The sequence below is a fragment of the Peromyscus maniculatus genome, chromosome 23, assembly GCF_049852395.1.
Source record: "Peromyscus maniculatus bairdii isolate BWxNUB_F1_BW_parent chromosome 23, HU_Pman_BW_mat_3.1, whole genome shotgun sequence".
In the NCBI taxonomy this organism is placed as follows: domain Eukaryota; kingdom Metazoa; phylum Chordata; class Mammalia; order Rodentia; family Cricetidae; genus Peromyscus; species Peromyscus maniculatus.
In genome coordinates this window covers 43,470,192-43,486,585 of record NC_134874.1, presented here as the reverse complement: position 1 = coordinate 43,486,585, position 16,394 = coordinate 43,470,192, and the positions used below count along the sequence as shown (strand labels likewise).

The 16,394-nt window shown below is 50.3% G+C and overlaps 1 protein-coding gene across 2 annotated transcripts in view; it reads left to right on the top strand.

Moving 5' to 3' along the window:
• Positions 1-4,937: 4,937 nt before the first annotated feature.
• Mad1l1 (mitotic arrest deficient 1 like 1) overlaps positions 4,938-16,394 on the top strand; it is a 326,218-nt gene continuing 314,761 nt past the window's right edge. For both annotated transcript variants that reach the window (XM_006991094.4, XM_076560966.1), the window contains exons 1-2: positions 4,938-5,018; positions 12,400-12,563. In XM_006991094.4, coding sequence (XP_006991156.1) covers positions 12,414-12,563 — 150 coding nt within the window. In that variant the 5' untranslated portion in view covers positions 4,938-5,018; positions 12,400-12,413. The remainder of the gene's footprint in view (positions 5,019-12,399; positions 12,564-16,394) is intronic.

The following is a 16,394-nucleotide window of genomic DNA, read 5'->3' as shown; positions in this document are numbered from 1 at the left end:
AGCTCCCAATCCTCAAGTGCTGGGCTGACAAGTGTGCACTGCCACACCTGGTTCATGACATGTGTGAAGAGAAAGTTATCAGGAAGACAGATGGAAAGTGAAAGATATAAAGGGGGCGGGGGGGGGGGGGGGGGATAAGCCGGGCAGTGGTGGTGCACGCCTTTAATCCCGGCACTTGGGAGGCAGAGGCAGGAGGATCTCTGAATTTGAGACCAGCCTGGTCTACAGAGTAGGACAGTTCTAGGACAGCCAGGGATACACAGAGAAACCCTGTCTCAAAAAAAAAAAAAAAAAAACAACCCCTCCCCGCCAAACTTGGAGGGGCTGGAGAGGTAGCTCTGAGGCTAAGAGCTATTCCTCCAGAGGACCCAGATTCAATTCTCAGCACTTCTCAGCTCACAACCATCAGTAACTCCAACCCCAGGGGACCTGATGCCCTCTTCTGGCCTCCATGGGCACTATACTAATGTTCACAGACATACATTCCAGCAAAAACCCCACACACATAAATTAAAAACAAAAACCACCGACAGAACTACATCTTTATAAGATGCAGAGAGAGGATGCGGCGGTTGTGTCCACGCCGTTGCCAGCTGTAAAAGCTTCTGCACTAACCACAGTGGCCTGTTGGGCAATCCGGGGAAGGACTCCACACTGGCCTGGGTAAAAATGGCTGCCAGGGTTCACAAAGCCTTTTCATGGCCAAAAGTCTGGCCCAGGGTGTTTGAAACAGGACATCTGAAGCCAAACTCACTGTCACCAAACAGCTGCAGTTGTCCTGTAGCTTCCTCAGTGGAGGGTGACAGAGGAGGGCTCCGAAACCAAAGCATGACGTGGCTTTCACCTCACAGGGGATAAGAGACAGTTTATTCTGGAGCCCAATCTGAATGACTGTGGCTCAGGAAGACTCATTTAGGTCACTCCAAGTCCCACGTTCCAGCATCATAGTAGTTTTAAGTTTTTATAGCAGCAGAAGAAAGTTCTAGGTCAAAGCACTTTTTTATTTTTATTTATTTTTTGGTTTATTTTGAGACAGGGTTTCTCTGTGTCACTCTGACTGACCTAAAACTCCCTCTGTAGACCAGGCTGGCCTTGAACTCAAAGATCCACCTGTCCCTGTCCCCTGAGTACTGGGATTAAAAGCGTGTGCCACCACTCAGCAGTCAAGGCACCTTTTAAACACACTGGAAACATTAAGTAGACAGTTACAACCAGGCAGAGAAATCTCAGCTGTATGCCTCAGATGTTATCTGATGACATTTAGCCTTTTAGTTGGTGGATTTTAAAGGCTGTTAAGTTAATGCAGCCCAAAGGTTTTATCTGTTACTCACAGGATGTTAGGTCAGGCACAGAGGTGGGCAAGGAATGGCTATTTACTGAGGCTGAACAGTCAGAGATAAGTTTTAATTAGGCCCCAGACCTGCCACCTCCCAACCCCCGGCAAACACTGGAGCTCTAATCAGTCAATCAGCACTGCAAAAGGTTCAGTTGAAGATACAATTGCTTTTTGGAAACTTTCTTATTAAAAGATACACTGGCCCGACACTGGTGATAGCAAGATCCAGGACAGGCACCAAAACTACACAGAGAAACCCTGTCTCATAAATAAATAAATAAATAAATAAATAAATAAATAAATAAATAAATAAATAAAAGATGCACACTGTTAAGCCTGGTGCTGCATGCCTTTAATCCCAGCACTCAGCAAAGTTCTGGGATAGTCAGGGCTAAAGAGAAACCCCCATCCTGAAAAATAAAAAACAAACCAGGAAAAGATACACTGCACTGGTATCAAAGATGCACTGTTTATACTGTTGTCTAGAAGGTTCCATCATCAAGGATGGGAAAAATGTTGTCATCAGTTAGCGTTGACCTGCCTTGCCCTCTGTGCTGCTCAGGGAAGAGCCCCATTTCTCTTCTGGCATGCAGCGCCTCGGGGTAGCTCAGTTTGGATTTCCACTGGACACAGGAAAAAGCACAAGACTATAGTAGTTGAAGACAACACTGTAGAGTTGTTGATACAATACAAATGATGTGGGAGGCCAAGGCAGAATGACCAAGAGTTCAAGGCCAGGCTGGGTAACTTAACAAGACCCTGTGGAATTAAAAGAAGTGCTGGGAATGTACCTTAGTGGTAGAGTTCTAGCCTAGCAAACAAAAATGAAACAAAAATCCCAAGCTAGGAATAGTGGCCCATGCCTTTAGTCCCAGCTCTAGTGAGGCAGAGGCAGGAGGACCTCTGTGAATTCAAGGCCAGTCTGGTCTACAGAGGGAGTTCCAGGACAGTCAGGGTGAGACCATCTTGAAAAAAAGCAAAACCAACCAAACACAAACAAAACCCAAATCTCACCCAACCAAACAGAACACCTGTAGTCAGACTTTTCCTGTTTCTCCTGCCAGCTCCCAAATAACCACTCAGAGTTCATATTAATTACAAAGCTCAGCCAATAGCTTAGGCTTGTTTCTAACTATCTTTACAACTTAAATTTTTATTTTTATTTAAATTTTTATTAATTTACTTTCTGCCTTGTGGCTTTATTACTTTTATTCTATACTGCCCATGCTGCCTCCTCTCAGTCTGGCTGGTGACTCTGTGAATCTCTGCCCTTCTTCCCAGCATCCTGTCTGTCCAAAAAATCCTGCCTAGCTATTGGCCATTTATCTTTTTATTAAACCAACCCGAGTGACAAATCTTTACAGGGTACAAAAAGATTATTCCACAACAAACACCAGCTCATCATGATGGCATGCCCTTGTCATCCCAGTGTTAAGAGATTCATTGTCACAGGATATGTCCCAACAAGCCAGGTTTGGCCACTCGTCCTCAATAATTAAAAAGAGGCGCCGTGCGACAGTGGCACACGCCTTTAATCCCAGCACTCGGGAGGCAGAGGCAGGTGGATCTCTGAGTTCGAGGCCAGCCTGCTCTACAGAGCAAGATCCAGGACAGGCACCAAAACTGCACAGAGAAACCCTGTCTAGAAAAACAACAACAACAAAAGCTGAATCCATAGCAAATCAGAAAAAGGAGATTTACTCAATGTGGCCACAATGGGAAGAAGGACACAGAGCTTCAGGCTCTCCCCAAGTCCCAACTCCAGGGGCCTGACACTGACACAGATAGTGTTAGGGTTCCAACAGAAGGCAAGAGATCGGCATAAGGAAGCTGTCTGGCTTGGGTGTGGTCATTTCCATCATTGTCCCAGCTCTGCATCTTTCCTCACCCTCGGCTGACAAACTATAAACCATTTTTGTGGAGATAAGTTCTTCCTGTGGCTGCCCCAAGGGCTTCAACCTTTTCTTCTTTTGGGAGGATATCCTTAGGAGGGTCCTTTGTTTCAAGGATATGATAACCAAAGAGGCAGGCCAGTTTCACCAGCACTCAGGAGGCTGATGGATTGCTGTGAGTTCCAGGCCAACCTGGGCTACACAGTGAGGTCTAGGCTAGCCTGGGCTACAGAGTAAGATTCTGTTTCTCAGGTGTTGGGGGTGACAGATAGTTTATTCCTGAGCCAAATATTAATGATCATGTCCTGGAAACAGAGACTTATGTTACCCCAAATCCCACGTTTCAGCGTGGGAACAGTGAAGAAGTTTTCATAGTAACAGAACAAAGAAAGTTATGAATCAAGGAACTTTAAAAACACATTAGTGGTGGTGCCAAAGAAATGGCTCAGGGATTAAGAGCACTCGCTGCTCTTCCACAGGACCCAGGTTCAATTCCCAGCATGCACAAGGTAGCTTACAAACATCTGACACTCCTATTTCAGGGGATCTGTTGTCTTCATCTGGTCTCCAAGGGCACCATGCATGCACATGAAACACTCATACACAAAATAAAATAAAATAGACAAAAAAAAAAAAAAAAAACCTAGTGGAAGGGCTGGAGAGATGGCTCAGAGGTTAAGAGCACTGCAATGGCTGCTCTTCCAAAGGTCCTGAGTTCAATTCCCAGCAACCACATGGTGGCTCACAACCATCTGTAATGAGATCTTGTGCCCTCTTCTGGTGTGCAAGCACATACACAAAACACCGTATACATAATAAACAAACAAACAAATAAATAAATAAACTAGTGGAAACATTAAGTAGGTGGTGACATCAAAGTAGAGAAATCCCAGCTATTTGCCTCACATGTTATCTGATGACTCTTAAGCCTTTTGGTTGGCAGAAAGTGGCTTTTGTTAATATATTCCAAGAGTTTTTCTTTTTTGCTTTGTTTTGTTTTGTTTTGGTTGAGACAAGGTTTCTCTGTGTAACAGCCCTAGCTGTCCTGGAACTCGCTCTGTGGACGAGGTTGTCCTTTAACTCGTCGAGATCTGCCTGGCTCTGCCTCCCCAGTCCTGGGATTAAAAGCGCGTGCCACCACCGCCCAGCTCCAAGAGATTTTTATCCATTGGTCACACCATGTTAGGGCTGACACAGAGGCGGCTAAGCAATGGGTGTGTAGAGGGCTAAAGACAGCTCAAGACAAACCGTCATCCGGCTCTGGACCTGCAACATAACTGAAGTCCATCAGCCAATCCGCCTTCGAGGACACAATTTTTTTTCCCCAGGAACTCTCATTCACAGAGGAAAGAAAGAGAGAGAAACAAGCTAACCAACCAAAACTCAACAACATTGCCCAAGTCAAAACACTGCAACCCGTGTATACATAGTAGCAAGATTCAGGGGACATTCAACTTCCTTAAAATTTGTTCCCTCCGCACACTGTGCTATTCCACACATTACGGAGCACTCGGCTGCGGTGGAAGAGCTCCTTGTGGGCCGGCGGGGACAACCGGGTTCAGCTTTGGTTCCAGGTCCCTTGGCAGGACACTGGGGGATGTAGGTAGACTAGCCTGTCTGTCCTCACGCGCAGCAAACGCTGGACACGCCTGTGGCGCACGTACTACATTCTTTACGGCTCGTTTTTCTCAGATCTCGCGAGACCCCGGCGGAAGTCTCGCGAGGCGTGGGCGCCGGCGGAGAGGAGGGAGATCCGAGCGTCAGCTGCGGCGCCGGACTGCTCGGCTGAGGTTAGTGACAGAGTGGCGGGGTTTGCGTGCCGGGTCGCCGCGCGCGCCGCCGGGGCCGCAGCGAGGAGGCCGTGGGACGGAGCTGTCCGCCGCGATCGGGCATGCACACAGCCCGGGCTGGCCCCTGTCGCGCGCCTCCCCTTTGCAGGGTCTCGGGTGTCTCGCTCCCGGGGCCGGGGTGCATGGCCTCCCACCCGTGTTTTCCGCTGCAGGACGCGGGGAGGCGTGCCTGGACCGGGAGTGGGGGGCCTGTGGGCCGAAGGGCCCCGGGGTCGGGGTCGGTTACCTCCTTGGACCCCGTAGGTCTGGGAGATCGAACTCCACTTGACAGTCTTGGCGGCAATCCCCTGTAAGCGCAGAATTCTAGCTCAAGCCTACGTTCTTTATTCGTTTATTTTTGGCGGTACTAGAGATTGGACGTAGGACTTCATGCGTGTTAGGCAAGCACTCTACCACTGAGCTGTGTCTCCAGCCCTTTTAAAATTTTAGTTGATTAATTAACGTGTGTGTGTGTGTGTGTGTGTGTGTGTGTGTGTAATGAGTATGTGTACACGTACATGCACATGCCAGGGTTTCCTATGGAGGAGGACAGCTTGCAGGAGTTGGTTTTTTCCTTCCACCATATGGAAGGGATGGGACCCTACTTGTCTGGCTTGACCCTAAGTGCATCACAGACTGAGCTGTCTGTGGGCCCCATTCCCCCCAAACTCAACCCCCAGTATTGAACCTAGGGCTTCGTGCCTGCTACCCATCCTCAGCTGTCTTCTTATTCTGTGATAAGTCTTCCAGCCTGGCCTTGAACTCCTTTTGTAGCCCAGGCAGGCCTTGAACTTGCAACCAGCCCTTGAATTTGTCTCAGCCTCCTGAGTACCTGGGGAAGACAGACCTGTGCCACCAATTGTCAGGTTCCCAGGCTGTCCCTTGGCTGAGACCAGAAAGGAAGTGTGTACCTGTCATCTCAGGAGCCATCCTGAGCTGCAGCCAGTGTCCTGGGAGGAGGGGTGTGGTCTGCTGTCTGGAAGTTCAGGGTTCTTGTACAGCTTTAGGTACCTGGGTCGTGTTGTAGCTCCTGAAACCGCAGCTCTTCATGCTAGTGTGTTAGTGGCTGAGTTCTCGGTGGCCGGAGGGGGCAGGACAGATGTGTGGTTTTCCTTTTGATCCTGGAGACCAGAGGCCTGCTTCTTCCCACCGTGCGTGTCACTCACCTTGCCCGCCAGCTTTTGCTTTGCTGTGTGTGTAATTGGGGTGCACACCAAGGTTATGGTTAAGTGGGAAATTCAGGCTACCTTTCTAAAAATTAACTTTTTTTTTTGAGATTGGGTCTAGCTCTCTGTCACCTGGGTCTGGCTGTGTAACCAAGGCTAGCCCAGAACTCATGATCTTGCCTCCTCCTCTCAAGTGCTTGGGTTAGACATTCCTTTTCTTCTCAAAGACCTTTCTCAGATGGAGAAATGCTTGGGCTCCTTTGCCCCTCCTCCACCTACCACAAGGAATCCCAATGCCTTACCCGATCCTTCAGTCTAACCTGGCATGACGTCTACGCCAGCGTCTCCATCCTCTCCCAGAAGGCTGTGAAGGGCTTTCGGAAGACTTGACAAGGGACCACAAGCTCATTGGTGCGGTTAACGTTCCGTGGGCTGACTCTGAGTGTGGGTACCAGGACAGCTCAGGGGGACTCCAGAGAGGGGCTACATGATGATTCTGCTCTTGATAGGAAACTGAGGAGGTTTGGGGTCCGCTGTCCCTTCCACCACCATGACCTCTGAACTCAGGGCAGCACTGTTAGTTGCTGGCAAGCCTATTTTGTTCCTATTGGATAAAGAGCCTTCTTCAGACTTACCAGAATATTCTGGACGTATCCTAGGGTCCTTTCTCTGTTCTGGCAAGGAGGAGGGGCAACAGGGGCTAGTTAAAGGATGGCCGACCTGTTGTCTAATCCTGGATCTCTCTGCTTTTGTTGTGAGGGTACTCCATAGACCCCCCCCCTTTTAAATTTCAATTGTTCTTCTTCTTTTTTTTTTTAAGACAGGGTTTCTCTGTGTAACCCTGGCTGTCCTAGAACTTACTCTGTAGACCAGGCTGGTCTCAAACTCAGAGATCCACCTGCCTCTGCCTCCCGAGTGCTGGGATTAAATTTGTGCACCCCCCTCCCCCCAGCATAGACCCTGTTCTTTTTTTTTTTTTTTTTTTTTTTTTTGGTTTTTTTTTCGAGACAGGGTTTCTCTGTGTAGCTTTGCGCCTTTCCTGGAGCTCACTTGGTAGCCCAGGCTGGCCTCGAACTCACAGAGATCCGCCTGGCTCTGCCTCCCGAGTGCTGGGATTAAAGGCGTGCGCCACCACCGCCCGGCTAGACCCTGTTCTTAAAAAAGCTCTTGCAGGTGTGAATTCCAAGGCGTACAGTGTCACAGTGTAGGACACGGTTCTTCCCTTCTCTGTGCATCATGGGGATCAATCTCAGGTCAGCAGACTTGGTGACAAGCGTCTTTACCCAGTAAGCCATTTCTCCAGCCCCACTCCAGGTAATTCTCAACCCTCACGGTCATTAAAGTTACAGACATTCCACACTGATCCCGCCATTCCAAACTAAGCAGAGCGCCAACCAGGGGGACGGCATCCCTACATTGTCCTCTACCCTTCCAGGACCTAGTTCTCTCCACCCGACTCGTCACCATCTGTCATTGCTTGATGATCAAGAACCTTGGCACACCTGTCTCTTGCCTGTGCTCTCCAGCTTTTCAATTTTTCCTAGTTCCTAGCTTTAGTCTGACAGCTGGATGCTACCTGTTGTCTTCATCCGGGTGTCTGATGAGCGCCCTGGACCTGCCGTCATGGCCCCTGTGTGAGCCTGGATCAACACGTAAATCTCCACCTCACCTACTCCCCCTGGCCCATCCCTGCTACTGATCCGAGAAGAGCCTCAGGCTCTCCCTTTCTCTGTCCCCTCTCCGGCGCGCTGTTGGAGCTGGTCTCCAGCTCAGCCGCGTAAGCCTCCTCTGGCTGCTAACCCACCTTTCGCGCAAGGCCTGCTTGTCCTCTGCCCTGCTGGGGTGGGGCTGGGCATTGCCACACAGGTCCTTCTCACTTGTCAGGCTTCCTTCCCGGGGTCTCGTCTTCTCTCTGCGATGTCACCCTCACTTCCTCTCCTGCAGTCACCAGAGCACCGCTCTGAGAGCTTTCCCTTTTGGAAGACCACGCACACTGCGGGAATCCCCTCTCTCGCCGCCCTCCGTGTCCCTTTAACCTCCCACCATCAGCACCTCAGCTGCTTTTGCAGCCCGGCTGCCCTTGGGAATGCTCAACTGGCTCTCAGTCCACTGGCCTCAGCCTTGCTCTCTTACTTCTTTCTTTTTTTTTTTTTTTTTTTTTTGTTTTTTTTTTTTGAGACAGGGTTTCTCTGTGTAGCTTTGCGCCTTTCCTGGAGCTCACTTGGTAGCCCAGGCTGGCCTCGAACTCACAGAGATCCGCCTGGCTCTGCCTCCCGAGTGCTGGGATTAAAGGTGTGCGTCACCAACGCCCGGCTTCTTATTTCTTTCTTTTATTTTTTTCTTTTTCCTTCCTTCCTTCCTTCCTTCCTTCCTTCCTTCCTTCCTTCCTTCCTTCCTTCCTTCCTTCCCTTCTTCCCTCCCTCCCTCCCTCCCTCCCTCCCTCCCTCCCTCTCTCCCTCCCTCCTTCCTTCCTTCTTTGGTTTTTTGAGACAGGGTCACTCTATGTAACCTGGGCTGTCCTAGAACTCACAGTAGACCAGTGCTGGGGTTAAAGTGTGTCCCGTGTCCCCCACACCCGTCTCACTGTTCTCTCCTTATGCACTCTCCACCTCTTTGCTCATCAATACCACCCAGCTCTGTACCCTACCGCAGGGGTACTTCCCCTGGCACCGTGGGAACCCGTCAGCCTCCCGTGAGTGCTGCCCTCCCTGGTTTATATCCAGTAGGGGAAAAGGAGGTGACTGTCCTAGACAACTGGGACATGACTCCAAATGTTCCTCTTAGTGACCCTGCTCTTGGCATCACTTCCCGGGAGTCTTCTTCCTCTGTGGGTGTGGTACTATGCCCACCTGCCCCCGGGAGGTCAGGCCTTTGTACCCTCATCCACCATCCCTGCCTGGAGCTCCTTCCTCTCCAAGCCTCCACTTGCTCCCACTCCAAAGAGGGCCTGTCATCTGATTTGCCTTCTTATGGGCTTAGGTGTCCCCTCCCTGTCCTCGGTGTCACCTGCATGTCGTACTTCTGAGAGCTCTGGTGATGCCTCCAAAAACTCCAAGGCCGAGTCTCAGGACTTTGACAACAAAATGTGGACACGTGGGGACAGTGTTCTCTGAGATGTTGGCTGCCATGGTGGGTTCGGTTCCCAGGGCCCCTCCTCACCTTTGAACTCGTTACTCCCCCATAACAGGAACCTCTTCCTGTGGTGGGTCTGGCTGGTGGGATACCACAGGCCCTCCCACAGTGACACCCCATCTACCATGAAACAGTCAGTCACCACAGCTCCCCCACCAGTGGCCTGCCCCCCCCCCACTCTTTATAAAGCACAGGGCAGGGATTCATTTCTCTTTCTTTCTTTCTTTCTTTCTTTCTTTCTTTCTTTCTTTCTTTCTTTCTTTCTTTCTTTCTTTCTTTCTTTCTTTCTTTCTTTCTCTTTCTTTCTTTCTTTCTTTCTTTCTTTCTTTCTTTCTTTTTTTTTTTTTTTTTTTTGGTGGTGGTGGGTTCCCTTTTCAAATCTAGGTGGAAGAGAACGGTTTTAGCAATTAGAAAAATACAAATCCAGGATTTGACCACTGAAAGTTATTTACAACAGTGTATGTGTGTGTGTGTATGTGTGTGTGTGTGTATGTGTGTGTGTGTGTGTGTGTATGTGTATGTGTGTGTGTGTGTGTGTGTGTGTGTGTGTGTGTGTGTGTGTGTGTTTGGTGGATGGGATGGGACTGTAAGATGCTTCACATTCCCGATCTCCCTCCATCCCCAGAGTCTAGTACATGTTTACTTAGGAAAGAGACACACAGGTGATTCCTAAGCTGGAGGTTTAAACTTGAGGAAGGCAGCCCTAAAAACCTAGGCAGGAGAAATGCCCTCCCTAGCCCAGTTCTGGTCATTAGGGAGGCCCCTCCACAGACACTCCCATAATAAACCCGTGCTACTGCTCAGTCACCTGCTCCTTGTCTTGTTTCTTCACCCCAAATACCACGAACCCGAAAAACACCAGCATGGCCAGGTATTGGGATGGTCACTGGTTGCTTATTTATTTGTTTGTTTGTTTATTCATTTGTGGCCGTAATGAGGGCTTCAAGCATGCTGGGCAAACGCTCTGGCACAGCACTGCATTCCCAGCCCGCTGAGAGCAGGTCTCACTCACTAAGTTGCTTAGCTGGGCCTTGAACCTGCACTCATGCCTCCTGAGTGTCTGGGATGACAGGCCTATGACACCAGGCCATATGCTTCCTCTTTCAGTTTTCCCAGCCGTGACTTGGCTAGGGGGGCAACTCTAACCTGACTCTCAGCTCACAGGCTAGCCAGAATAGTTGGTATCCTGTCTGCCCCCATCCTCCCCATCCCGGCTCTGGAAAGTTGCCGTTCTACTCAAGAGGGTGAAGTTTGAACCAGCTCTTCAGCTGCCTGTGTAGCAGCATGGCTCCTGTAGGTTGAAAACACAGTGTCAGGCCACTCGGCCAGATAGCGAGACCAAGTCTCAAAGAAGAGGAGCTTGGCATGGTAGTGCGTGCCTTTAATGTAGGCACTCTGTGAGTTTGGGGCCAGCCTGTTCTACATGGCGAGTTCCAGGTCAACTGGGGTTATAGAGTGAGAGCTTTTCTTAATACAAAACAAACTCTCACACACAAAAATCTGTTTAGAAACTTAAAAACAAAAGTAAAAAACAAAACAAAAAACCCCAAAAAAGCACTCTGCAAGAAGCCTGGCTTAGCCGATGTGCTGGGAGCAGGTGTGTGTAAATGTACCTAGTGAGTGTCAACAGTGGTACCATCTAGCATTGCCCTTTTGGTTCCTTTCCAAGGTGGGTTATCACCCAAGTGGGTTTATGGGTGAGGCTTAGTTAAGTGTAGATGCTAGGAACCTGCAGGACCCCTCTTTATGTGAGCCCCAGTTAGAGGCAGTGGGGGCATTGAGCAACACTGCTGGTACCCACATTGCTGGGGCTGCCATCACCTGATTGTTGAGTGCTTGTTTCTGATTCCCAGAGGCCACTTTTATGGTGAGTGTGGCTTTGGGAGGTGTGTCCCTGGCCCTCTGAGCGCCTCCTCCCAGAAGCTGAGTGTCTGCCAGTCTGGTGTGCAGACGAGCCCTTAGATGGTGGGCTGGCGCTCTCTCTCTCTCTCTCTCTCTCTCTCTCTCTCTCTCTCTCTCTCTCTCTCTGTGTGTGTGTGTGTGTGTGTGTGTGTGTGTGTGTGTGTGTGTGTGTGTGTGTTCCGTAGATGGAGGTCAGGAAAACTTTGGATGTTGATTCTTGTCCATTTTGTTAGAGACACAATTTCTTGTTCAGTGCTGTGTGTGCAAGGCTGTGTGGCCTGTGAACCCTGGGGGATGCTTTTATAGTAGGAGTGTTGAAAATACAGATACTTGCCACCATGCCCAGGTTTCTGAGGAATCAAACTCATGCCTTTCTACTGCAGGCACACGGTGCCATGGTGTGAGCTAAGGACCATGGCGCTGCCCTTCTGTGGGCTCTGGGGGTGACGCTCAGGTCGTCAGGCTTTACTTACTGCTTTTACCACAGAGTCATCTCACTTGCTCTGTTTTTAAGTTTTTTATTTCTAATTGTGTGTGTGTGCATGAGTGCAGTGCTTAGGGAGGCCAGAAGAGGGCACTGGGTGCCCTGGAACTGGAATTACAGGGTAGTTATCAGCCTGATGTGTGGGTGCTGGGAACTGAACTTGGGTCCTCTGCAAGAGCAGTAAACACTCAAATGCTGAGCCCTTTTATCCCTCTTTTTTTTTTTTTTTTTTTTTTTTGAGATAGGGTCTTTCTATGCAGTCCTGACTGACCTGGAATTTGCTGTGTAGACCAGGCTAGCCTTGAACTTAGAGATCTGCCTGCCTCTGTCTGAGTGTTGGGATTAAAGCCTATGCCACCACACCCAGTTCCTTTTTTTTTTCTTTCTTATAAGTCAGGATCTCATGTTTCTCAAGCTAGCCTCATACTCTGTAGCTGGGGCTGGCCTTGAACTTCTGACCCTTGCCTCTACCTGCTGATATCATAGACATACCATGTGGCATGCTTTTGCGCCTCATTTTTCTCTGCATTGTTGGCAGTATTGGCTTCAGGTTAATGTGGAACACATGGTGGTTGACTCCATAGGGTCCGGGGAGTGGGCTTTGCCATAGACTGCATGTAGGAAGGCCGGCTCTGACTTTTGTTTTGTCTCCCTGAAGGAGCGAGCGTGACCATGGAAGACCTGGGGGAGAACACCACAGTCCTGTCCACCCTGAGGTCTCTGAATAACTTCATTTCTCAGCGAGTGGAGGGAGGATCAGGCCTGGATGTGTCCACCACTGCCTCAGGGTCCCTACAGCTGCAGTATGAGCAGAACATGCAGGTGAGTGGCCTGCTGGGTGGGTCTCTGGGCAAACATCTGGCCTGGGTGGCTCCAAATCAAGCCCTGTATAGGGTGGGTCAGCATGAGCTAGGCTTGGAGGCATTTATGTGTCCTGCAGATACTTGTAGGCATTTATCACCCCAAACAGTAGATGGAGACCAGGGCCTGCCCTGAACCATGCTGGGTAGAGGCTGCCTTGGTCGCCCCTGAGTGGGTGCTTTTGATGTGGGTTCTGGGGAGTGAACTCAGGTTCTCACACTTGTGAGACACATCCTTCACCAACTGAGTCATCTCCCACAGGGTGGCTTTATTTATTTATTTATTTTTACTTTTTTATTTATTTATTTTTTGAGACAGGGTCTCACTGTGTAGTCCTGGCTGTCCTGTAACTCACTATGCAGACCAGGCTGGCTTTGAACACACTGAGATCTGCCCACCTTTGCTTCCCAAGCGCTGGGAATAAAGGCGTGTACCACTGTGCCCGGCCCTGCAGAGGGTGCCTTTTGCTGGCCGAAGTTTACTGTGATTTGTAGTCCTATTTCACCTCCTGTTCTAATTCCTCAGATTGCTCCAATGGATACAGTTCCAAAGGGGCCAGGTCTCCCAGAGGAAGAGCTTCAGGCCCCAAAGTTGCAGCCCCAGCCGGGTCCGGGTTCGGGCTTCTGGGTCCAAGGAGGGCAGTGCTGGTTTAGCCTTGCCTGGTCCTGTCGGCACCGGTGACCATGCCGGGCTGCTGGGGCTTCTGTGCTCACCTCTCTTTCCTGTTCTCCGTCTGCTCTGGAGTGGTTCTGTCATGAGTCAGGAGCTTCTTTTCTCTGGGAGCCCTGGTGACGCTTATACACTGCCCGGCAAAGTACACAATGTCTGTGAGCATTGGGGTGGTGACCGAATCACTGTTTGTCACAGTTCTAGCCCGTACACAGCTTTTTGGTGGCAAGCATTGTCTTTCATCGAGAGAGTAGGCTGTTTGTCCTACAGTGTCCCTTTGGCATTGAAGCATCGTCCCCTTTCCACCCTCTTTCTTGAGTATTGAACCCAGAATCTCTCTTTTTTTTGTTTGTTTTTTTTTAAAGATAGGGTTTCTGTGTTTAGTCCTTGCTGGCCTGGAACTCACTTTGTAGACTAGGCTGGCCCTGAACTCAGAGATCTGCCTGCCTCTGCCTCCTGAGTGCTGGGATTAAAGGTGTGCATCACTACCACCACCACCACCCCACCCCCGAGCTGAACCCTGGATCTTGTACATGCTAAACAGTCATTCTACCACTAAGCTGCACTTTCAGTGTGAGGTCACTAGGCACTGTGTGGGGCTCTCCCCCAGGCTAGGAGTCCCCTCCTCTGCAGAAGCTCTAGCTTTCTGAGACTAGAGGTGGATGTGGTACACTTGGGAGATGGAGGCAGAGGTGTTGTGAGTTGGGGCTAGCCTAGGCTACATAGCAAGACCCTGCCACTAAAACAAAGACCTGGAATGTGAAGGGACTTCACACCTCCTGCCAGCAGGTAGGAGTGGAAGTGAGGTGAGATGGGAATAAAGACATAATTTTGTGGGCTAGTGAGAGGGCTCAGTGGATGGAGGGCTGGCTGTGCAAGCAGGAGGACCTGAGTTCGGATCCCCAGTTCCCATGCAAACATCTGACATGTGTCTGTAAGCCTGTTGCTCAGAGGGGGCAGGAGGTAGAGACAGGAGGATTCCTGGAGCTCATCAGCCAGCCTAGAGAACGGATGAGCCCTGGGTTCAGTGAGTGGCCCTAAGAAAATGAGGTGGAGGTCATCAAGGAAAACACCCAAAGTTGACCTCTGATCTCTAGGCATACACATACATGTCCACCCACATGAACACATTCACATACCACACACACACACACACACACACACACACACACACACACACACACACACACAAGTGCACAGGTCAGGGATGTGGAAGGCTTGGCCTTGGCATAGGCAGCCTGGATAGTTCGTTGGTGTGCGGGATACATAGCAGAATCCCTGGCCTCTCCCCACTAGGTGTCAGTTGCGCACACACCTCTAACCCTTTGTGGCAACTGGGATGTCTCTAGACAGCGCCAGATGTTCCTCAGGGGCTGAGCTGCCCTTTGTGGGTAGTCTGAGGTTCTGATTTTTTTTTTTTTGACTTTCTCTCTCTCTTTTTTTTTTTTATTTTACAACACCATTCAGTTCCACATAATAGCCACAGATTCCCATGCTCTCCCCCCTTCCTTCCCCTCCCCCCAGCCCACCCCTCATTCCCACCTCCTCCAGATTAAGGTCTCCCCCGAGGACCAGGATCGACCTGGTAGACTCAGTCCAGGCAGGTCCAGTCCCCCTCTCCCAGACCGAGCCAAGCGACCCTACATAAGTCCCAGGATTCAAACAGCCCACTCATGCAACGAGCCCAGGACCCGGCACCACCGCCCAGCTGCCTCCCAAACAGATCAAGCCAAATGACTGTCTCACCCATTCAGAGGGCCTGATCTATTTGGGGGCCCCTCAGCCTTTGGTTCCTGAGGTTCTGATTTAAAGCGCATGTGAGAACCCCAAGAATGTGTCTGGATGAGACACTGGTTCAGAAAGTGGTGCCACCTGAGGTTCTGTGAGCACCTAGGGTGTGTTGTGGAGTGGGGCAGTAAGGCCCCAGGGAGTCGGTGACTCCATGACAGGGAGTGGCACTTCTCTGGGCTCCTGGATAACTGGCTTGCTTGTATGTAGTCACCCTCTGGCGGGCAGTTCAGTTTCTGTGGCTCCCCAGTTCTGGGCTTCCGGCAGTCACTCCTGTCTGTCTTCTGGTTGTCCAGGCACTAGCCAGGAGCTATGGGTTGTGAAGATGTACTGGAGGTCTCCAGCCAGCCTGTGGCCAGGGAGTCCCTGGGTTGATGCACTGACAGAGTTCCTAGGCTTGGAGATCCGCCTGTAATCCTGGAACTTGGGAATCGAGGCAGGAGGATCCCAGCAAGTTCCAGGCCTGCCAGGACTGCAGAGCGAGACCCTGCCTCAAAAAATCAAAACTCAAAGTTAATCATGGTGTGGTGGCACGTGTCTGTCACCCAGCTCTGCAGGGGGTAGAGACAGGATGGGCCAACCATGACTACGTAACAAGTTTGAGGCCAGCCTGAGCTGCATAAAACTCTGTTACAAGCCAACAGCCAGTCAACTGAGAGTCGTGGCCGTGCCTTGAACTCTGCTCCTGTAACCCTCGCTACTCCAGAGCTACTCAGGAGGGTCCCAGGTTGCAGGCTAGCCTTGGCACCTTGGTGCAGCTACAACAGGCTGGTGTGGTTCAGTGGAAAAGTGCTGGCCTAATATGTGTGAGACAGGTTCAGGACTCCATTGTCAGCACTGGTGAGGGAGGGAGGGAGGGAGGGAGGCAGGGAGGGAGGGAGGGAGGGAGAGGAGAAGAGAGAGAGATAGAGGGGTCTGGGTCTAAACCTCAAATTCAAAGTAGGAGAGACAGATGACCACAGGGAGGGACATGGGCAGGTTCCAGGGCCAGCATTAGCCCAGGTTGACAACTCAGCATGGAAGACCTCTGTCCTCACTCTGCGAACTATCCAGAGCGACTCAGTTCCAAACAGCACAACTCCTGACTGGCTAATATTTAGAAGTTAGAATTGATGATCAAAGCATCGAGCCCCGGGCGTCCAGATGCCTAACTCTAGAGCAGTCAGCTTACACTGGTGTTGGCTGTAGAAACACAAAACGCACCCTCTCTCTTCAAACAAGCTCACACGATGTCACTTTCTTTTTTTTTAATTTATTTTATTTATCTATTTTTTTTTAAAGGTGTGAGTGCTCTGTCTGCATGTATTCCTACGTGCCACCAGAGGGCATCACATT